This window comes from Trachurus trachurus (assembly GCF_905171665.1).
Source record: "Trachurus trachurus genome assembly, chromosome: 8".
NCBI lineage: Eukaryota > Metazoa > Chordata > Actinopteri > Carangiformes > Carangidae > Trachurus > Trachurus trachurus.
Window position 1 is genome coordinate 21,472,089 of NC_139905.1, and position 22,554 is coordinate 21,494,642.

The 22,554-nt window shown below is 40.6% G+C and overlaps 2 protein-coding genes across 8 annotated transcripts; both read right to left on the bottom strand.

Annotated features, from left to right (window-relative positions):
- Nucleotides 1-9,560: 9,560 nt before the first annotated feature.
- Nucleotides 9,561-16,842, bottom strand: atf7ip2 (activating transcription factor 7 interacting protein 2). 7 transcript variants are annotated; one of them, XM_083977084.1, is made up of 13 exons: nt 16,792-16,842; nt 15,344-15,699; nt 13,581-13,653; nt 13,287-13,418; nt 13,099-13,167; nt 12,810-12,847; nt 12,654-12,694; nt 12,519-12,574; nt 11,960-12,005; nt 11,706-11,770; nt 11,090-11,248; nt 10,817-11,004; nt 9,561-9,887 (listed from the first exon to the last, which is right to left on the bottom strand). In XM_083977084.1, the coding sequence occupies exons 2-13, from the start codon at nt 15,562-15,564 to the stop codon at nt 9,677-9,679; spliced, it is 1,299 nt and encodes a 432-aa protein (XP_083833210.1). In that variant the 5' UTR covers nt 15,565-15,699; nt 16,792-16,842; the 3' UTR covers nt 9,561-9,676. The 7 variants fall into 7 exon arrangements, with proteins under 7 accessions (XP_083833210.1, XP_083833211.1, XP_083833207.1 ...); XM_083977085.1 differs by having other exon boundaries at nt 12,519-12,571; nt 13,581-13,656; XM_083977081.1 differs by having other exon boundaries at nt 13,581-13,656.
- A 446-nt stretch (nt 16,843-17,288) lies between these two features.
- Nucleotides 17,289-21,923, bottom strand: emp2 (epithelial membrane protein 2). The gene is made up of 4 exons (XM_083978003.1): nt 21,735-21,923; nt 21,543-21,651; nt 21,321-21,461; nt 17,289-20,421 (listed from the first exon to the last, which is right to left on the bottom strand). Exons 1-4 carry the CDS (start codon nt 21,810-21,812, stop codon nt 20,252-20,254), a joined length of 498 nt encoding a protein of 165 aa, XP_083834129.1. The 5' UTR covers nt 21,813-21,923; the 3' UTR covers nt 17,289-20,251.
- Between the last annotated feature and the right edge of the window lie 631 nt (nt 21,924-22,554).

The window sequence follows — 22,554 nt, forward strand, 5'->3', positions numbered from 1 at the left end:
GCTGTTTTCACCGTACAGCGGGCGCTGTGAGCCGGCCGCCCCGTCCCAAAGCACTCAGCGGCGGTCAGTCACACAGTAGTGTCACGGAGCTGCTCCGCTGCGGCTAGAGACCCGCACCGCTGCACTCCACGCCGCCGCATGCACCTCCCAGATTTGCCTACAAAAACACTTATTTATGGGAGACATGCCACACTGCAGAGAACCGGTAAAATGAGCGGATTGCCACTTGACACAAAAGTGCATTTTTATCTGAAACTAGAGCAGGAGCTCCGTTTTTGGAGACTGAGCTCTCTTCTTCTCCTTCCTACTCACGAACGAAACGGCGGAAAAACTCGCCGTTTTTCGAGGAGCACGTTGGACAGTCACTCTTCAACCACATGAAAACCGTTTGTTTCTAGGTGATGTACAGAATTTGCTTCGACGTGAGAAAAAAGGTAAACAAATAGCCAAAAACATGCGGTCCGGAGCGGATGTGCTGAGCAATTAGTGTGGTCGCGAAAGAGTTAAGCAGAAGTGATTCCACCTGTGAACCCTGTTGCTAGGTAACCATGTCCACACATTCTACAATAGATTATTTCGTTATCACTAGAAAACGGTCTTTGTCTTATGGAGATAACAAAATAATAAAACAATAAACAAATAAAAAAAATACATGAAGGCTTATACATGGCCATTCTCTGCTTCCATAATTATGAGGTTTCACCTTGCTGAGTCAAGTTGAACGATTGTGTAACCACAAGCTTGTTTTTCAGTGGAAGACTCTTCCGGCTGGAAAGCATCCTCCCCTTTTGTCTGCTCTGTGGCTCCCAGCTCCTGGTGGAGAGGAGACGTTTCTCCACTTTTCACAGATGTGGAAATCTCATTTTTCTTTTTCTTAGGTTTCTTACGCTCCTCTTCCTTTTCTTTAATCCTTCTTTGTGCAGATAATTTGCACCCCATGGTATTTCTTCAGGGTCACCCAAGGATTTCCAGGATTCCCAGTTAGGCTAATCTCCTACAGACACATGCACACATTAAAATTTTAAGTAAACTTTCAAGTTAAGTGTTTCTTGTTCTTTTTCCGTAATGGTATCATTTCAAGAAATGTCAATGTACACGAAATCACAGAAAACGAAACGCAAAAATGCTGTGAAAAAAACAAACCAAAAAAACTTGCAGATAGCCTACTCCTTACCACAGTGACCTGTGTGTGAATCCAGTCCCTGTCGTTGGCTGCATGTCATCCTCTCAAACTTCTATGTCTTTCTCATTCTCTGTTACATTGATTGAAGGCCAAAAGGTTTAGAGAAGTGATGTTACACACACACACACACACAATATTATTTTTACCTTCGCGTCTGAGGTCCTGTGGTAAACTGCAGGTGTCATATACCAAATAGGTGTCAACTTGTAAAGTGAAAGAGAACAAACCGAAAGCAAGTTTTTGGCAGACAGAGAGAGAGAGAGAGGTAGAATGGGTGTGTCTTGCGTGCGTGTGCAGGGGGCTCTGTAGCTGCCGCCTCTGGGCTCTGTAGCCTACGTACAGAAATCACCACATTTACATCAATAAATAATTTTTTTTACAATGAACCGATCTGTCTGCATTGCATTTCATTCTATTTAACTCTTTGACTGCCAGCCATTCTCACAGCAGCTTCCTCCAGCTTGCCAGGCATTTTCCAGCTTTTTGACTGATTTCCGTAGACCCACCATATATTATGTACTGTTACTACATACACATTCAACCCATCAAAGGAAAGATTAGGGTCTCTACCTTCCAGCAAAAAAACCTGTTTGTTTCTATCTTGTTCCAGTCTTGTGAAATTGGCGGTTGAATATAGGTTAGTTTAGCCCAAAATGCCATTTTGGCACTAAAATCTTGAGAAAAAGAGGTTTTTGTGTCGGCTGTCATTTTCAGGTGTACCAGTACAATTGGCTCCTTTATATTTTGCTTTAGTGATGCCTCAGCATCTGTACAGTTGTTCTCTTGTAAACAACAACTAAATCAACACTGACAAATGACTTTTGATGACAACAGACAAAACATTTAGCTACTGACACACACTACTGCAGCCTTTTTCTTTCTTTTCTTTGAGTTACAACTTTTTCTTTCCTTTTTTTTAGTGTGTGTGCGTACGTGACGTGTGCGTGTGCATGTACGTGTGCGTGTGTGTGTGCGTGCGTGTGTGTCTGTGTGTGTGTGCGCGCGCGTGTGCGCGGATCAGTTCGACAGGTTTTTGTAGCCGAAACACGGCGCTTTAGATCAGATCAGCTTCCTCTGGTCAGCAGGCAGCGGTCTCACTCTCTCTGTCTCACACACACATCTACACACACACAGCAGCTCTGGCTGACGTGCCCCCTGAACGCAGCCACAGACAGTCTGCTCACAACAGACACTCCCACCATCTTTAGCTCTCGTCACGTCGCCGGCGCCGTCCGCTCCTCATCCACACTAGATCGCGGGATTTTCAAGCTGCTATCTGAGTGATTTCTCGCAAAATCTGGCGACTTTCCAAACGCTCTTGACGACTAACGACGAGCGATCAACGGGGATGTTGTTACTAACGTTTGTGCTTTGTATCACGGAGCTGCACGGAGCTGCCGAGCCGCCATGAGCCCCGCCGCCGCCCCCGAAGCTCTCACCGGCGGCCAGAGTGTCACGGAGCGGCGCCGCTGCAGTCAGACACCCGCACCGCTCCGTGAGGGGGAAAAACACGCTGTATTTTTTATATCTCTCAATCCAAATGTGTTTTTCTACACTTTATTTTGATGATACAAGTCTGATCTTCACAGAGGAGTAGGGCAAGACATTCAACATGGCGTTGCCATTAAAAAAACGCTAAGACGAGTTATCTCGTCTTTGGCAGACTACGCTTGGATTCGCTAAGACGAGATAACTCGTCTTTGGCAGTGAAAGAGTTAATTAGGTACATGGCAAAAATACTTCACTAGTCTAAACCAAGGGGGCAGTTGTCGGTCTGAGAAGTGAAGCTCACTTCCGCATTCAAAAAACTGCAATCCCCTCGGCTGTCGCTGGGGGCTGGCTCCAGAAGGGAGCAACTCCAACTGAGCCCCATGTTAAAATAGCCGATTTTACAGCTTAAAAAAACATATTTACAGCCTGGTACATTTTATTTTTTTGGTCTCAATCGATAGTTTCTACCCCCGCACACACTCTGAGGGGGGTGAATTTTTTTTAAACTCTACCGTTTTACTATTATTAGGTTTAAAGTTCTGGCCAATTAGGGCGCAGAACCGTTGAGTGACAGGTCCGGGGACCGCTGCTACGAGGCCAGTGGGCGGGCTCTCGGCCGGCCAACGGCCGCACCGCTCCAAATATGGCAAGTAGAATCCAACATGGCGCGGCTCAAACCCCCGTAGTAGCGGCACAAAACAGACTCCCCCAAACCAATGGGTGACGTCACGGACGCTACGTCCATTCTTTTTACAGTCTATGGTCTAAACCGTCTTTGGTTAGGGTTAGAGGTCATGGGCACATTGCATTGTGGGATACAGTACACAATGTACACAATGGTCAGATGCATACTGGAGATATTTTGCATTTAACGGGCACTGAAACCGACCATTTTGCACAGGGCTATTTGATGTTTGATCCTTGGGGTATTTTGACCGAAGCATGTCACAGACATGTCTTTAAGACACTCAAGAGGAAGTATTTTAATTTGTGGGAAAGGAGCATAATATGTCCCCTTTAAGTGTTAATCAACCCCAGGCTGCACTTTTAGCTGACTTTGGATGGTGATATTGACAGATTAGAAAAATTAAAGTTTATAGTCAGCCCATTGTCTGATAGAAATAAACCTGAGCCTAAGCCTGCAATAAAAGTAGCTGACAGCTCTCCTTTGATAATAATTAGACTGAAGTTCACTGACCCTTGCAGTGCAAAGAGTTCTGCAACAATGTGGTGTATGATCTCAAAATATAAACTTCTCTTGGCAAAAAGTGGGTTAATACAAAATAATGGGGAAATGGACCAATCACAATTTACTTCTGGTGGCATTTGGTTGAATCAGTAACACCTCCTGACAGGCAGGACCTTCAGTAGCTGTAACGAAGGTCTGTGTAATTTAAGCATGGATGTACAAGGACCTTTTTGTAATACATCCATGAACCCAAGTGAATGTGGATATGAAATTGATTTTGACAGGTTTCTTAGCCAGTCATATTTTGGTAAATTGTGGGCGAGTGTAGGCACTGCTGAGAGAGGCAAATAGTGAATAATACCATGAAAGATTTGTGGAGATGTTATCTAATCCAGCAATGGCTTGTATGTAACAATTATGTAAAAGTAACACACTACAACTTAAATACTCATTTTTGCTGACTTACTAATTGCATGCTTTCACAGCGATCAGGATGTTTCAGATAAGGCCCACAACCAACTTGTTGTAATTAAAGCAGAAGTAAGCGATCCGGTCGTTTTGGCTAACTTCGTTAGTTAGCAGTCCCCGCCCTCATCATGGATCTATTGGTCCTCGTCCCTACGTCACCACATTCACGCGCATCCCTTGGCTGCACACACAGCCCTTCATGCCGTTCTCTCTCCTCATTGGATAAAACTTGTAGGATACAAGGAAGTATACAAGACGTTTTCTCCTCGGCTTACAGCAGAGCAGAGTGACTGACAGACCCATGTTTCGGACCAAACACTCTATGTAAGTGATTGCCGTCGGAAGATATAACTATTTAAGACTTATATTAAAGCAGAAGTAAGTGATATATTTGTGTTAATATAAGTCTTAAATAGTTCTATCTTCCGACAGCAATCACTTACATAGAGTGTTTGGACCGAAACACGGGTTTCCCAGTCCCTCTGCTCTGCTCTGAGCCGAGGAGAAAACATTTATCGTGTCCTACAGTTTTTATCCAATGAGGAGAGAGAACGGCATGCAGGGCTGTGTGTGCAGCCAAGGGACGCCGTGAATGTGGTGACGTAGGGACGAGGACTGTTATGGTGCGTTCAAGGAAACTCGTAACTCGTGTTTTTCCGACCTGTGAAGTCGTACCAGTTTGATCTGGTACGAGTTCACGGGTCGGAAGTTACGAGTGGCAGTTATAGTGACTTTCACAGGTAAAACAGGTCGGAAAAACACGAGTGGGTTGCCTGGAACGCTACAAAATCGTAAGTTGTGACTTGAAGCTGTAATTTACGGTTTCAAAAGCCTGCCTGGAACGCAGCATTAGCCAAAACGACCGGATCGCTTACTTCTGCTTTAACACAAATATTCCGCTTACTTCTGCTTTAAAACAGCAAATAATTTTTCCAGTGTAACCTGAAAACTACTCAAGAGATTAGAGGTACAAACTCAAATTTCAAAGAGTACCCGTGTTTTCAAGAGAACACTTACGACAGGTATGATGTTCCATACACGTCATGCATTTTAAAGGTGGAAAGGGACCAAAGAAGCAGGTCACCATTCTGCCAACACTTCACTTTAAAAGTTTAAAGGATGAATTCTTTGATCACTCTCCGTTCTCCACCTCGGCTTTTTCTTTTTCATAGGCTCCCTCTCCACTGCTGTCAGCTCTAATTAGGCCTCCATGTGTCATCAGTGTGGATCATGTGTGTGTGTGATTTTAAGTTGTCTTTGGAGGTCTATCACTCTGCTGTGATTCCCCACTAGATGAGGGGAGACACTTTACACAGACTATTGCTGATGCTAGGAGCAGATGAGGGTCTAATAACTCCCTCTGCAGTTACACTCCCACTCATTCATTCATACAAGGCATTATGTCACTATGCCCGACCAGCAGCACAAGCACTAAAGCAGGCTTTGAAACTCCTGAGCCTAAATACCGTAGTAACAAATTGTAGCATCTATTCTTACATCATACCCCATCATACATGAGAGACACCAGCAAGAAGGGCATTACAATAATCCGGTCTTCTGGAGACAAATGCATGGATAAACCTCTCAAAATCATTAAAAGAAATGAAGGGCATAACCTTTGATAAAGTCCTTACCTGGGAAAAAAAAGGATTTTACAACAGAATTATCTGCTGATCCATTTTGAGATTGTTGTCAATCTTAACCCCAAGATTTGACACGGTAGTTTTGATATACGGAGCAAGAGAAACCAAATCAAGAGGGGCTTTAGATGTCTTGCTTTTGTTAAAATTTAGAAAATTAAGGGCTATCCATGCTTTAATGTTGATTAGACATTTTAACATATGGCACACAACAAAATGTAAAAATGGCTAATGTTAGTTTACAGGCAGGTAGGGGAGACCGGGGATGGTTGTAACACTTTTTGTCTCAGCTCCCATAACTTACAGAGGGTTCATGGTAGGGCTCCCAGATTTTGACACAGAGTACCCTCATTGTTCTCTACAAACAGCAGTGCCTTAAAGGGATAGTTCAACATTTTTGAAAATTGGCCCATCGCCATGATCCCCCTAGTAATAGCAGTAGGTTCGTTACCTTTAATTGTTGGTCCAAGCTGCTTTTAGATCGGGGGAGAAGAATACCGAGCGGCGCAGCTACACTACGGAGGCTAATGGAATTTCTTGGTTTTGCTCATCAAACTCAGCAAATACACAACCAAAAAACTCAAAAACGCTGTGGTGGACAAGTTGTGACCTGCACATTTACCACGCTATGAGATAATAGCGGAAAGTTAAGAGAAGTGAAGCAAATACTCGGAACTACTTTCTTCAGTGAACCACTGGTCGGAGGGACACAGTGTGCGCACCTCAGCCAGTGCCGTAGTATACGGACGTATCTGCAGTAAACAGGCGCTTTTGAAATCACTCCGCCGAGCAGCCGTCTAGAGTGTAAAGTCCGACTTTGCCTCTAAAACAACTCCATCTCACAACTTTCCGCTATTATCTCATAGCGTGGTGAATGTGCAGGTCACAACTTGTCCACCACAGCGTTTTTGAGTTTTTTGGTTGTGTATTTGCTGAGTTTGATGAGCAAAACCAAGAAATTCCATTAGCCTCCGTAGTGTAGCTGCGCCGCTCGGTATTCTTCTCCCCCGATCTAAAAGCAGCTTGGACCAACAATTAAAGGTAACGAACCTACTGCTATTACTAGGGGGATCATGGCGATGGGCCAATTTTCAAAAATGTTGAACTATCCCTTTAAACTTCTCAAACTATGTCACAGAATTCCCTATTTGATATCAAATGCAAGGAGTGCCACTGTTACAGGGGTAGGTTGTAACACAACCTGGGGTAAATTGTAACAGTGAGATTAAAAACAAAAAACTGAGACCAAACCAAAAAAACTTGCATGTAAGTTTATTGTGTATGTTCCAACACTAAAGCATCTTTCTGTGGTTCAGTATGAACAAAAAGAACTCATCACTGATGGTTAAATGAAGAACAGTGACAGTGGTGTTTATCCTAACATTAGAAAGCTGTATTAAAGAACATTTTCTGATAATACTAGTGAATGTTGTACGTGTATGAATGGAAACCTTCAGCAGGAGGTCAGAAGCAGCTCATAGTCCATGTAAAATTCCAGGAAAGTTGGTTGACACTTAAAGGGATAGTTCACCCTAGAATGATATTTCGCTCATTATCTACTCACCCTCATGTTGACTAAGGGCTGGAAGAATTATCAGAGTCCACCGTCCCTTCTCTGAGTTACAGGGGGTCTTGGCGTAGCAGTGCATTTCAATTCAACGGTTGCAAAGGGACACCAGAGCTCTTCGTAAAAAAACACACACAAAAAAACATCCAAATACCTCCATGATGCTCGTATGTAATGTCCGTCTTGTGCTGAAGCCCCAAATTGCGTAATTGTCCCGAAAAAAATTAAATAAGTCTATATTTTAAGCTTGTTTGTAGCGGAAGCTTCTCGAAGCTCCTCTTCCTGGTCCGTCCAAATCTCGCGTGATTCGCAGTAACCGCACTGACGCCGGCGCAAATCACGCGAGATTTGGACGGACCAGGAAGAGGAGCTTCGAGAAGCTTCCGCTACAAACAAGCTTAAAATATAGACTTATTTAATTTTTTTCGGGACAATTACGCAATTTGGGGCTTCAGCACAAGACGGACATTACATACGAGCATCATGGAGGCATTTGGATGTTTTTTTGTGTGTGTTTTTTTACGAAGAGCTCTGGTGTCCCTTTGCAACCGTTGCATTGAAATGCACTGCTACGCCGAGACCCCCTGTAACTCAGAGAAGGGACGGTGGACTCTGATAATTCTTCCAGCCCTTAGTCAACATGAGGGTGAGTAGATAATGAGCGAAATATCATTCTAGGGTGAACTATCCCTTTAATGACACTTTGTTTCATGGTTCATGGTTTTACATGTTGCTTAGTGTTGGTGATGTTTCTGTTTTTGGTTATGTATTCATGTGGCTCAGTGTTGGATGTTGATCAGTGACAGAGTGTGAAGATGAATTTTCCTATGGGAAAATAAAGGCATTCTATTCTATTCTATTCTATTCTATTCTATTCTATTCTAATAAAACAACAAAGATAAAAGGTATTACAACCATCCCCACCCCTGTCAGCCATTGTTTGACTAGCTATACCAGCATGGTGGATTGAAATAAACATTGATGAAATGACTCATATTTTACCTAAGAACCTGCTCTTTCATCTTATACAAGTTACCTAATTCAAACTTCAACGGTATAGATACTAGTCAAACTGTAAAACCTACACACTTATTGACACAGCCATGCAAATTTACATGCAATGTCAGGGAGTGAGTGGGTACACATGATATTGATCACATAACTCTAATGTTATCCCTTATTGGTGAAAGTGATGCTGTTACAACCACCCCAGGTGTACCCTCTTGGCTTTCTTTGTAGCTTTGTCTTGGAAACTCTTCCTGGTAATTAGTTTCGTCACTTTTATGACAGTTGGACAGAAATCACACTGCAACTTTATGACAATTTTTGCAGTGGGTGTAGTTTGTGGCGGTTGAGTTGTCCCGCTCTATTTCCTTACAGTGGATAGACAACTGGTGCTTTATCAGCGGCAGTTACACTCATTATGAAAGCAGCTCAGTTGAAAACACAGTCCCCAACTCTGGGTTAGCCCTCTGGGTTATTTACCATTTCAATGTTGTACCGAACTTGTGTGAATGTGCTCTATATGTTTTATGTTTTTACCTGCCTGCAACTTATTGTCTTATTGTCCTTTGGGGACAATAAGTTGAAGTTGAGTTAATAACAAATCAAACTTGATCCACTTCACATTAACTCCAACTTCTGATACATACTGTACAGTGATGGAGATAAGTGCACATATTCTGGATAGGTTGGTGACTATATTTTGTTTGTGTGTCTATTTTGTCTAAACCGTGGCAAAAAATGTTAAGGTCTGTTGTGCAAAAAGGAGGAAGCATGAAGTAGGAGTGCAGTTCTGATTTGCATGCTTATTTTAGGTCCTTAACCAGAAGAGGAGGAAGCGCATGTAAATTTGGCATGAGGGTAGCGACAGAGAGGAAAGGCTAAAAGTTCAGATTGTGTTTAACTGGAAAACAGAGCAAAGTCGACTTCAATTCATTATGTGAGACAAAGGAAAGCTCTGACAGCCCACTTTTGAGTTTCTTACTATATAAATAATAAAAAAGGCAACTTTAGGCTTGTTCATGTGTTTATTGAGAATTCTATTTACAAATACCAAAAAAAATGTGTAAAAATTGAACATTAAGGCTTGAGGTTTGTGCTTGTATTGTCTCTCCTTTGACCTCATACCCTCTCGTCTAGTCAGGTATGATTGCAGCTACAACCTCGCTGTAGGGCCCGCACCGGTCAAAAATGTCTTTGCCAATGACAGTGACATATACCTTGTGTCCAGGCTTGTAGTTATTGATTATGACACACATGGGCAGGTTGATGGCCCTCACTTCACTAAGCATTTTCCAGTGTGGGAAGATGCCACTGCCCTTAACCTTTTCTGTAGTCATGTAGATGCTGCAGCATGTGGGAGAGAGAGAACAGAAAAAAACTGGTTGACCATCGATGTATGTCTCATCCAGTTCACATCAACAATATAAATACTAACAAACTAATGATAAAACTTGGGGCTACTCTAGAGCTGTTGATTAATTAATTAGTCAATCAATTAGACAATTATTGGAAATGCTCAATAATTGATTAACCACTTGAATACTTTAAACTTCCAGCTTCAAATGTCTAGCAAAACATTGTATGTTAATTAAGTAAAACAGAGCAAATTTACAGACATCTGAGTACAAACTATTGAGGTGGAGTCTCCAAATGTGTCACATCTGCAGCTCTCTGCCCAGATCCCAATACAACTGACTGGGAGAAAATTGTGTTATGTTATGGCTTCAGCCTTTTGTTGATTTACTGGTAGCTTTGTGCCTGTAGAGTTTCAATATCAGCTTAAACAAACTCTCTCTGGAAGGTAAAAATTTGATCTGACTTGAAATAATTTTGTTTCTGTCTGGTACTCTGAGAAAATTAAGCTGAATAAATACATGGTTTGCTGGACAGTTTAACAACAGCTCTGCCTGCGAGCTTCTGTACAAATACACCAACACAGATCAATAAAAAATAAATATATGTCAATTTTTTTGGGACATTTTATAGACCAAATGATAAATCACTAAATTTGATCAATATAATCCCAAATCCCAGATTCTTTACTGCACACCACAAATATTTATAGATTTGGAACCCATCACTTACATTATTCCACTAAAACATGAAATCTGAGGTCCTGAGACAACATATTATGATCAAGCCCTTTTTGTTGCTTGTACAAAGCCAAACAGGGAAAGGGGTCATGGCCAATATGTTGTTATAATTTTTTCTTCTTTTTTTGTCCCCTAAAATAGGCTATCACCAGGGATAGGATACCCTGTATTGCTCCTCACCTGTAGCTATTCATGGGCGGTGCACAGGGGTCTGCCTCCTCTATTTTCCAAAGCACAGAGAGGCCAGGAGGCTGTCTGATGAGGGCCAGATGCACCTCTACTTTCTGTGGGATGTTGTATGAGGCGGCTTCAGTTTTCAAGTTGGAGGAGGAAACAATAGGTGGAAGAGGAGGATACAAGAGCTTGTCCTTGGTGTCAGAAAAGAGAGCAGGAGTTCAGGTGACCTCAAAACATCAAGTTTATTACTGATATGGGTGGGAGACTGTATATTACCTGCTTTGAAACCGTGTGTTTGGGAGTGCGACCATCACCAGAAGAGAGATATTCAGCATCCACCGTCTCTGTCTTTGGCTTTTTTACGTTCTTGCTTTCCTCAATGTTGATTTCTTCATGCTGCTTGTCTTCTGGTTCTTTCTTGACTAAGACGTGTCCCTGAATTACACACACCAAAAAGAAAGATGACCAAGTGAAAGATGCCTGTCACCTGACCCCAAAATATTCCTCACAAACAAACATCACAAAACTAGTTTATGCACATTATGCAACATATGTTCGTGCACGATTCAGCAATTGTGCATTTCACCCCCTTGTGGCTTTAGTTAGTAGTATTAGAAAAGGAAACACTCTGTGGCAACAACCTACAAGAGGCACATAAAAAAAATTGGGGGAAGTGATCATTTTTCTACAAAGACAAAAAAAGACATCCTGAAAAAAAAAATCTTTCCTTTCAGGGTACTAGAAATGGGGAAAAAATGGGAAAATAACAGCGGGGGAAAAAATTACAGTAACTTGCCTTTTAGGGTTTCTGTAAGCTTGTCATTAGTTACACATAACATATTTATGCGTGGTATGTTTTGAAAATAATATATCTAATGATGACACATCCTACCTCACTCTCAGTGGGAACTGGAAGAGATGACTTCTCTCTTAAATCTGCTACGGCAGCCGTCAAAGCTTAATAGGGATTATGTACAATCACATGTAGCAGAAGAAGGGACAGGACACAGTAGAAAAAATGAATGTGGTTATTTATGTACCAACTGTCTCACATTATTGAATTGAGTCAGTTTTACCACTGCATGAAGAAAAAGCATCAATATGAGCTACTTATTTAAGGCTTGAGCTATTATGAAATCATCTTACCGTCATTATCTGCACCCATCCGCTTTAGTGACTTTTTTGTGGTTTCCTGTGCAGAAAGGATTAATCAATTTAAACCTCAGTGTTTTCACTGTTTTTGAGTTCTTCAAAACATAAATAACCTTTATTTTTAGTTTGTCGTTTCCCCTGAACTGTTGGGCAGCTGAAATCACAAATCAAGCAAGAATGGGATCTCAAAATTACAGGAATTCAATCCCTCAATTTGCAAATTCTTTAGTGTTGCGGGTGGTGACCACCACAACTGTCGCAACTTTACTGGCATCATATTCAAGATGGCATAGGATTTTCACAAAATAATGACATTGCTTAGTTTCAATGTTTAATATGTGTTTGTGCTTTTTTCAATAAACCATGGGGTTTCAAAGTTTTGCAAAGTATTGCATTCTGTTTTCATGTACATTTTACACAGCATTAACGTTTTGGGAAACCTGGTCATAACTTTTCACCTTTCCTCCGTGAACACTGTAGCATTCTTGGCTTCAATGTTTTGTTTTGATTGATTTATTTTACTATTTTTACATGTCAAAAACTGAATACGTACCACCATTTGAAAGAGCTCTTCGTTCTTGTCCATGAAATCCATGGTGTTTTTGTCTACTGAAAAATAAAATTTGATTTAATACATGGTCAGCAATTCAACAAGTACCTGGTGCAGAGATGCTTGCCTGGCCCCTACCGTGTGACGCGGATTCTATTGTGTTACCCTCAGACTCTGTCCTGCAACAAATGGTCTTACAATGTAATAAATCCAAAGAAATGTAAAATACAGTTTGACATCAAGGACTTTAATTCACCTCACAGATTCATGAATAAATAATGAGGTTCAACATACCCACTGATGTCCATGGGAGCAGGTGATGGATTCAGACTCTGAAAGGTAAACATTTAGAGAGACTGTGTAAATGATTGTGTGTGGGGGCACATGGTATTTATCATCACGTTTTCTATTATAAGCTAAAATACAATTAGACAAAAAGATCATTATTATTATTATTATTAATAATAATAATAATAATAAGAAGAAGAAGCAGCACATCCTTTCAATGTGATGTAGCTGTTATGGCTTTCACAATGAACATGCACATCAGTCCACACACAGTTTAAGTTTATCTGCCTCAAACCTTTGTCTGTGTCATTGTCAGATGGGTAAGAGCTGCTTCTGCTCTCTTCGTCACCGTGTTGATTCGAGCCTGAGGAAAAGAGATTTGTCGGGTATTGAAGAAATTAAAAGAGGAAAAAAATAGGTTAAATAATAAAGAAAGATGGTGAGTCGCAAGGCGTGAAATGGCACACCACCACTTCCACCAACCTCTAGTGTTTGGATGGACCTTTCAAAGTCAAATCCATGAACCTGCTTTTCAATAGTTTCCATGATATGCTGCAGCCTGGTTTCATTCTTCCTCATTGCACTGCAAACCTCCTCATTGATCAGTGTCTGCACCTGTGGGCACACCAGCACACATGACATGAACACAACACACTTGTATGTATTTTGTAGAGCTTCATTCAGTCACCTCAGATGTGCAGCAGCTATATGCATTTGCAAATGTAAACGTGCATAGAAAAACATTTGACAGTCACAGTTTTTCATCTTGTCTCTTACTTCAGACTGGGAGAACTTCATCGTTGTATTGCTGGCTGCAGATGGAAGTGGCTTGGAGGGCATTTTCTTCATTCTGCTGGCAAAATTCATACAGACAAACAAGCACAAAGGCAGAATGTCAGGATTCACCAGGTATCGATAGATGTTTGCTGTTCTATCCTGACTCCATCCATGCAAACACTTAATTCCAGGACAAAGTGGACAAAAATATTCCAACAACATTTGTTACGATATAGGTCCAATTTAAACTTGTAGGAAAAGTGACTCATTACATGTTAACATATCGTAAGTCTGTTTCAAACAGAGCCAGAAGTAACCATTTGACATCATTGTCACACTAAAATGTGAAATGTAAGCATAAACACTAAACAAGAAGCTCAACGGAATCACACAGTGTAGAATCAAGCAATCACAGCTTGCCTTGAAGCTACAGGAGTTATACAATAACTGTCAACCTAATACTAGCCCCATTTCAGCAACAAACCGTCAACAAGAAAATCTACAGCCATGGCCAAAAGTTTTTGAGAATGACACAAATATTAATTTTCAGTCTGCTGCCTCAGTTTTTATGATGGCAATTTGCATAAAGCCTACTCCAGAATGTAAAGAGTGATCAGATGAATTGCAATAACTGCAAAGTTTGTCTTTGCCATGAAAATGAACTTAAGGAGAAAGGTTCAATTGTTGGGAATTGTTGTGTATGGTAGCAACATTTCTTCCGAGAGCAACTTCTCCCAACCATCTAAGAAACTTAATAAACTCGGTGTATTTGTCAATAAAAGCCTTTGACACTTACAAAGTGCTTGTAATTATTCTTCAGTATACCACACTAACATCTGTCAAAAAGAGCTAAAAACAGTGAAGCAGCAAATGTTGTGCAAACCAATACTTGTGTCATTCTCAAAACTGTTGGCCACATCTGTAGTGCAGAGAAGTGCACAAGTTTGAGCAAGAAAAACAGGGCAAGAGAGCACCACACATAACAACATGAGCAATCCAGCCTTTACCAATGACTCAAAGCAAAATGTAGAAATAAACAGCAGAAACGACAAAACGCAAAGCAGGAACTGGAGTAATGAGTGACCAACCCCTACCTAGACATACTCCCAAACTCAGAAACAGCTGTCCAATGTCTGCACAAGAAAATCCATACGCAGCTCATCTAAAAAGCTTGAATGTGAGCTTCGATTTTTTAAAAAAATCATTATTATTATTATTTCAAAAATATTGCTCCATCTGTGAAGATACAAAAGAGTGGATGATTTACAAATGGTGCTCCCAGTAAAGTTAGCAAAATGCATATCAAGCCAATTAGCTGCATCACTAGCCTATGGGTTTATTCTTATACTGCAGAGCAATGTCAGGGCAGATTTGATGTGGCAGTAAAACAGTCTGATATCTATTAATTGTCCCTTGTCGACAGCAACCCCAATTTACTCCATCTGTTAGCATGAGGATGGTGTAGACAGCCTCCAAATGAATTCAGGTAACAAGCCATTTTTTCCCTCAGGAAAGAAAAAAAAAGTTTAACTATGATCACTATGAAATCACTATATTCTTACTCAAATCAGTCTTTTGTGCAACTTCAAAATCCGTTGCTTGATTAGAAACAAACTTAGCATGCTGAAGCTAGAGCAGCAAAACTCTGTAGAATATCATATCAAGCTGCAAATCACTATTATGAAGCTACAATCAGCTTTGGCAAGCTAGAAATAATTTGTGAAGCAGCTCTGGCATTATGTGGCAGTTGGAGGTGAACTCACTCATCCAGAAGATGCAAGGCCACCTCTGCATCTGTTTTGATTCCTTTTGTTGTTGTCAGTGCACGCCAACTTTTAAAAGCCGATCCAATGTCCACCCGAGCTCTCACTCTCTGAGACAAACACTTCTTTTTCTTGCATTTCTTGGGTTTAGTGGAATCATTAACTCTGTCTTGAGCTGTAAGGCCTCCACAACCTTGAGCATCTTCTTGAACCCCTGCCATCTCACAACCCTGCAATACACTGTCAAGATAGCATGCAATGCAGATGGTTCGGTTGGGTGGGAGATCATCAGAGACTGCACGGGGTGAGGGAGGCGGCTGATGCTGTCTTCAATGGCCTGATGTTGTCATAAACACCTGGCAATAACAACATCTATAGTTAAAGCAGAAGTAAGTGATCCGGTGGTTTTGGCTAATTTCCTGTCAGCAGATGGAGTTAGCAGTCCCCGCCCTCGTCCCTACGTCACCACATTCACGCGCATCCCTTGGCTGCACACACAGAGAGGACCGCCCCTTTATGCCGTTCTCTCTCCTCATTGGATAAAGGTTGTAGGATACAAGGAAAGTTTTCTCCTGGGCTTACAGCAGAGCAGAGTGACTGACAGACCTGTGTTTCAGACCAAACACACTATAGAAGTGATTGCTGTCGGAAGATAGAACTATTTAAGACTTATATTAACACAAACATTCCACTTACTTCTGTTTTAATTTGGTCTTACTCTCTGAACTGCATGAATCTATTTTCCAGTATAACCGTATAGTCATATAATATATTCCAACAAGCATCTTCCACATATGTTGCAATAAATTTCATTTTTGTAAGAGGGTGTGTAACTATAGAGATATCTGTGTAACAAGGTAAACCACCTCTGGAATGGAAAAAAAAATACAGAAAACACTCTTATAAGTACTACTCTTCTATATACTGCAGTTGGAGCAACAATAAGCTTTAAGGACTTTTTATAACAATACCTACACAACAACAAAGGTAAATCACAAACTAATTGTGCTAGAAAATACAATAGCTCCCCAAATCACACAATATTAGACCTACCTTTACTGTTCCCGGTTGCTGGGCTTTTGCCTGTGCTGTCCTTAGTCCTTACTTTCGTCTATTTTAAAAATCTCTATCAACAGATGCACAGCATACGGGGGGGGGGGGGGGGGGTTGAAAAAGGAAACTGATAGGAGCAACTTAAAGATTGTTGCTATAATTAATGTTTCTTCCACCAGAGCAACACGCTAGTCAGCAACTAGGCTACATCTGCAAGTTGTTAGCTGACTTTTAGCCACAGCGTTTAAAACTTGCAACGAAATGACCAACAAGTCGCTACCATAACTAACGTTGACGAAGACGTGTATCTATCACTCAGCTCCTGTGTATAAAAGAGAGTGTTTAGAATTAAATTAAATCGCAGTTAAAGTGTACTTTACAATAAAAAACAATACCTTCACAACGTGCAGCAGAAGTTCTCTGATTAGACAGGAAGTCATGTGTCTGATCACTTCCGTTACATTTTAATGCAACTTCACTTCAGAATAAAAGCCTCATTTCAAAAACGTAAAATACATTTAAGAATGTTTTGCACAAATATTGTGCACATGAATGTCAAAATACTTTACTAAAATACAAAAGTATCATTTTCAGATTCATTAAATCCCCAAGACTTTTAGGGCCACAAATTAAGATGTTGAGATGGTGGTTATTTGTGTTACACTTTTGTAAACTTTTTATCAACAGAAAAATCAAATGTGAAATAGAATAAATAAAAAGCCGATCGTGACAGACTTGTTTGTCCACACAAAAATGAATATTCTGTTCTTATTATCATTGGTTAATGACAACATTGACAAATTTGGCACAAATAAATTTTATTTATTGCAAAATACATTTATTGAGATCTACATGGGTGGGGGACACAGGGAAAAAATTAAGCACCAATAAACTTTTGCAGGGGAGATGAGTCTTTGTTTCTGAATCTGCTGGTAGTTTGCCCAATCTGTGTTTATGGGATTAGAGCAGCCGGATGTACTGAGCAGAAACAGTTCATTCTTTGCACAAGCTGCAGGAGTCTATTATATTATGTAGCCTGGAGCTTTAAAAACAAAAAAACCACAAAAAAACAACTACACGTGGTGTAGTTATGTTGTCAGTCCACTAGGTGTCAGTAGCAGACAGACATTTTAGTCCAAGACATGAAGACTCAAGAGACATTTTGTACTGATAATAAAAGCTGCCACTGACACTGCCACAGAGGTCAAAATAAATAACAAGCTATAATTGAATTTGCCTAAAAGTGTAGAAGCAAAAGAGCTTGTAAGAAGCAGAAACACTCTGGTTTGCCATGACATTCAGTAAAAGCCTAGCTGTGTCAGATCTCAAACACATTTAGATGAATCGTATGCACACAGCAAACTACTGTTCTAAAACATTGACCATTTCAACATGCCTCTATTAAGAAGCAACATGAGACTCTCAATCAATATCTGATTAATACTTCATTTGAAAGCATTTGAAACAATTTAACTGCAAACAATGTTTAAAAAACAAATATCCATAAATACAGTTTTGGCTTCAACAAGCTGTATGATTATTTGTCAGTATGGCCCTGTGGTTATTTGTATAGATCTACAATAAAGTTAGATACAGTTCATTTGCAATAACATAAAACACACTACAGGAAAATAGGCACATCAAAAACAAGAAACATCTTAAATCCTAAATCAAGAGTAGCTCTATTAAGTCAACTCTTAAGAGAGATAGCTGTGATTTCTGTTGATCATCTGCAACAGGTTATGCGCAGAATTTATGTTGAAGTTGTTGGTTTATTCATAATGTAGACTGGTTTTGATACCTTCAAAGTAAATTGATCAGAACTTTACATAATCTAAAATAGATAATTAAAAAACAAACAACAAAAAAACATCTCCTTCTCCAGCCTACGTAACTTCAACAAACTACTCTTCAACTCCAGTTTAACAGACTTGCTCAAAGACAAAAACTTGCATGCAAACAGGAGGCGTATTATTTAGTGAAACACTTTTAAGATAACAACTTCACAAAAACAATAAACAAGAGCAAATAACATCAAAATCTCAATCAAGTATCATCTTGAGATAGCAGAGCAAATTCTTAATTGTTCTTCCCTGAATCTTCTTTCTTTTCTTTTTTTGATGAGCTGGTGTGTTACCAGGCTCTGTGGTCCAAAGTTTGTCCAACATTCTATCACTTGACAACAACCCAGTGCTCGTTTTCTATGTTTCAGGTCCTAGCAGCTACCATATTAATACCAAGCTGATCTCCCTTAACTGTGCCACACCGAAGCCAATGCCAATAAAGAAGAAAATAAAACTAGTTTAGACAGTGCTAATGTGGGATCAGACATTATCTCAATAAATGCTGTAGGCATAAGTATCTCCAGGACCTGGTGGTATTAACAACAGTAATGGATTTATTGTCAATAAACACCAGATCATATGTCCATATAGGTGGAGATGTTTGGGCAATGGACCAGATAAACAGTAGCTTGGCCAGAGAGGGAAGACTGAATTATTCCATACATACTTAGTCACATGCTAAAATAAACAACAGTGGTTTTCAACAATAAATAGCGTTTGTCTATTTTCAGTGAAGCTGTGAACAAAAAAGGCACAATAATAAAGAAATATTCATTCTTACTTCAAGTTTGCATGTGTCTGTTTTGTCATTTTAAATCCCAAATATCACAGCACATCATTGGTTCCTTTTTCCACCAATAAAATACAAGTCAGTAACATAAGAATACAAACAATGGGTTAAAATCCTACATATTAGACCTCATCTACTTCTTCACTTCTTCCTATATGCTATGGTTAACATAAGATTCTATGTTTTTTCATGTGTACAGTGGGGTCCAAATGTCTGAGAGGTGCCCTCAGGTCTCAGGCTTTTAGACCCCACTGTGGTCCATTCCTTGAAATAGGATTTTGGCAATTACCTGCACTATACATACACAGCAAATATGTACAAAATAAATTCAGCGGACTATAGCTTCACAACAAAGTACATGTATGGACCCTTGGGAAAGCCCGGGGGCGAACCCCCCCACGTATCTTCTTCAACCTTTCTCCTTTGTGATCAGATATGTTACACAACTTCCTATGAACAGTGTGAGTAGAAGGGAATCGACACACAATAAGACAAGAATAGGAGACAAATCAATGTGGTGAGACAGAGCTTGTGTCATGTGTGATGACAGAGGGGGAAGAGGGAAGATAGTCTAGAGTAGGCTATGTTCTCACCAAATGCAGACCAGTAAAGTCTCAGCTGACCATGTCATGTATTATCTACTGTATGTAGAACAACAACAGAATGAGTGAATTTGCATGGAGTAGATTTCCTCTAAGTTTTATACCAAAAAAGCCTATGAAAGGCATTTGGAGTTAGTTTACACCTTGACAACCAAATATAAATCATGGTGTAATTTCACCTTAAATGTTTGACAAACACATTGTAGAGATGCATGAGAACACAAAAACCTAGACAGTGGGTCAGTCAGCCATGTTTCTGAGGCACTTGTTTGCAATACATAGCCCATACTGAACACACTGGCAGTCTGGGAAGCACTAATTTACCACATTCTATAAGAACAATGTACCATCAGGAAGGAGAAAGGTGTGTGATTATTTAGTGGTGTTAGGTGTGTAAGGTGAGACAAATGTGTGACTGAACAGAAAGAAAACTTGGATTGGATTTGACATTTTTGGGATATTTTCTTATTTTCTATGGTATTGAAAAATTCTAAGGGTTAGAAAGAGTGTGTGCAGCCATGTTTGTTGAGGAAAAGTGTACATCTTTATGCATTTTTGTCCAAGTGTTCCTATTTATACAATTGAATATTGGCGGGCTTTTGTGTCAAGCCTGTCACATCTATTTGCGCTTCCTGAGCACCAGGTACATGAGGCCGCTGATGAGAGTCATGGGGAAGCAGATCCAGGCCAGGATATAAGAAGAGCCATAGGAGCCTTCCTGAAGACTTGGCACATGAAAAGTCTGTTTCTGAGCTGTGTAGATGGAAGCTGCGATCATTACACATAGAGCTGGGAGAAGGAGAGAAGAGAAGAGGAGAGGGATGAGAATTATTAAGTAAAAAAAACACTAACATGTTTGATTTCAGGTCTTTTTGTGAGTCAGTGCCATTTTACTCAGTCAATAAAGCACTAAATGCGCGACTATCTATGCCATCAAGGGGACAGTTAAAGGGATAGTTCAACATTTTGGCAAATTGGCCCATTGCCATAATCCCTATGGTTTTAGGAGTAGGGAGTAGGTTCGTTACCTTTAATTGCCGGTGCAAGCTGTTTTTAGAACGGTGGAGCAGAGCTGCAAGCTGCTCAGATCTACGCTACAGAGGCTAATGGGATTTCTTGGTTTCCCTCATCAAATACACAATTCAACAACTCCAAAACGCTCTCGTGGACAAGTTGTGACCTGCACATTCATCACGCTATGAGATAATAACGGAACGTTACAAGACAGAATGCAGAGACTGCTTGCTGAAAAACTGGACACAGGGCGACAGGAACGCACATCAGTGGTTTTGCATGAATTTACCTCGAAAACAACTCTGCCTCATAGCTTTCCGTTATTATCTCATAGCGTGGTGAATGTGCAGGTCACAACTTGTCCACGAGAGCGTTTTGGAGTTGTTGGATTGTGTATTTGATGAGTTTGATGAGGGAAACCAAGAAATCCCATTAGTCTCTGTAGTGTAGCTCTGAGCAGCTCGCGGCTCTGCTCCACCGTTCTAAAGATAGCTCACACCGACAATTAAAGGTAACAAACCTATTCCTAAAACTATAAGGATTATGGCAATTATGGCAAAATGTTGACCTATCCCTTTAAGGATCATATTTATCCTGGGATTTAACTCAAACGCAATGGAAAGACAGTGACAAAAGCTTAAATGAAATATTTAATGTGTTTGTGTGCAACTCACAGGCCAATAGCTGGATAATAGCAGTGAAAACAAATCTCTCTCCCTGTTTGATCCTGAAGAGCTGAAGGATGAAGACGAAGAAGCTGACGCAACACAAAATGGAAGCCAGGATCATAGTGGCCTGGACCGCCTGCAGGTACGCTGAGGAGGGAGCGGAGAAGAGGTGAAATACAGTACAAATGTAGACACACACATGCTTCCTAGAGTTGTACACCACCTTACCTGCCTCAGCAGTGTGGCTGTGCTCCACAGGGAAGCAGGTGGAGTTACAGGAGTACCACAGGTCAGTGTAGATCACCTCACGTCCAGCTGGTGACACCACCCACCATGCCTACGACAGAGGGACAGATAGTTAAAGCAACAAAGTGGCCTTGCGTTGCCATGAGACTGTATGCACACTTGCTTTATACTCACATTGTGAATGGTTGCAACAAAGAGCACAATGGCCGCAGCCAGATGGAAGAGGATGATGAAGGCTAAGATGATCAACATGGCTGCCCTTCTATCCGGCTAACTTGTCTGCTGCTGGTTGCCCGTCGGTCAGGCTGCTTTAGCGTTTTGCAGGGATGCCTCAGCTGACGTATGCGCCTCTCACTGGTTGACTGTGTGGAATGTACGTTTTCAGCCTTTGCAGGTCGTGGCCCTGCTCGATAACTGTTGCTGTGTGTTTATGCTGGTGGGTGGACAGGCTGGTCTTGCAGGCTGATGGTCAGGGATGGATCAAAGTCTCTCACATGAAACGAGTCTGTTAGAAACAACATACAGGCAACACTTTAATAATGCATACAAGTGCATGAAGTTACATTAAGCACACAGGTACAAGTACTCCTGAGGTCCTGCTTTAAAAAAAGTCACTGTTCTGTTTTAAAAATCTGCAAATATTTTGAATCTGTACATGCTTTCCTTGATCTTACAACTGTCAGTTAAGAATCACAAATCTTTGCACAGTTTTAACATCTTATGGAGTATTTATGACCCCACAGTACTGAATGTAAGTTGATTATGTAAGAATATGCAGTATTGAATTGTGTCAAATTTAAAATAACTGAGAGGAAAAGGAAATAGCATAAAGGCAATCCATGGAGAGTTCGTGAAACTGCTACATCTGCATACCACAAATAAAACGCAATATCCAATGGCCGGGAAAAACGCAGGGTTAATGAAACAGCCAGAGAAATATTTGAAACTTCCAAGTCTTCCCTCAAATTACAGAGAATACTACTGCGATAAAGTT

Bases quoted from the DNA above. Each gene is read 5' to 3' on its own strand.
- atf7ip2 (XM_083977081.1), bottom strand. From the start codon at position 15,564: ATGGCAGGGGTTCAAGAAGATGCTCAAGGTTGTGGAGGCCTTACAGCT. The intron at 13,419-13,580 runs GTAAGAGACAAG...GTGTGCCCACAG, and splicing joins TGAAGTTCTCCCAGTCTGAA to GTGCAGACACTGATCAATGA. The intron at 12,695-12,809 runs GTATGTTGAACC...CATTTGTTGCAG, and splicing joins GCTCCCATGGACATCAGTGG to GACAGAGTCTGAGGGTAACA.
- emp2 (XM_083978003.1), bottom strand. From the start codon at position 21,812: ATGTTGATCATCTTAGCCTTCATCATCCTCTTCCATCTGGCTGCGGCC. The intron at 21,462-21,542 runs GTAAGGTGGTGT...CTCCCTCCTCAG, and splicing joins CAGCCACACTGCTGAGGCAG to CGTACCTGCAGGCGGTCCAG. The intron at 20,422-21,320 runs GTGAGTTGCACA...TCCTTCTCCCAG, and splicing joins TATTATCCAGCTATTGGCCT to CTCTATGTGTAATGATCGCA.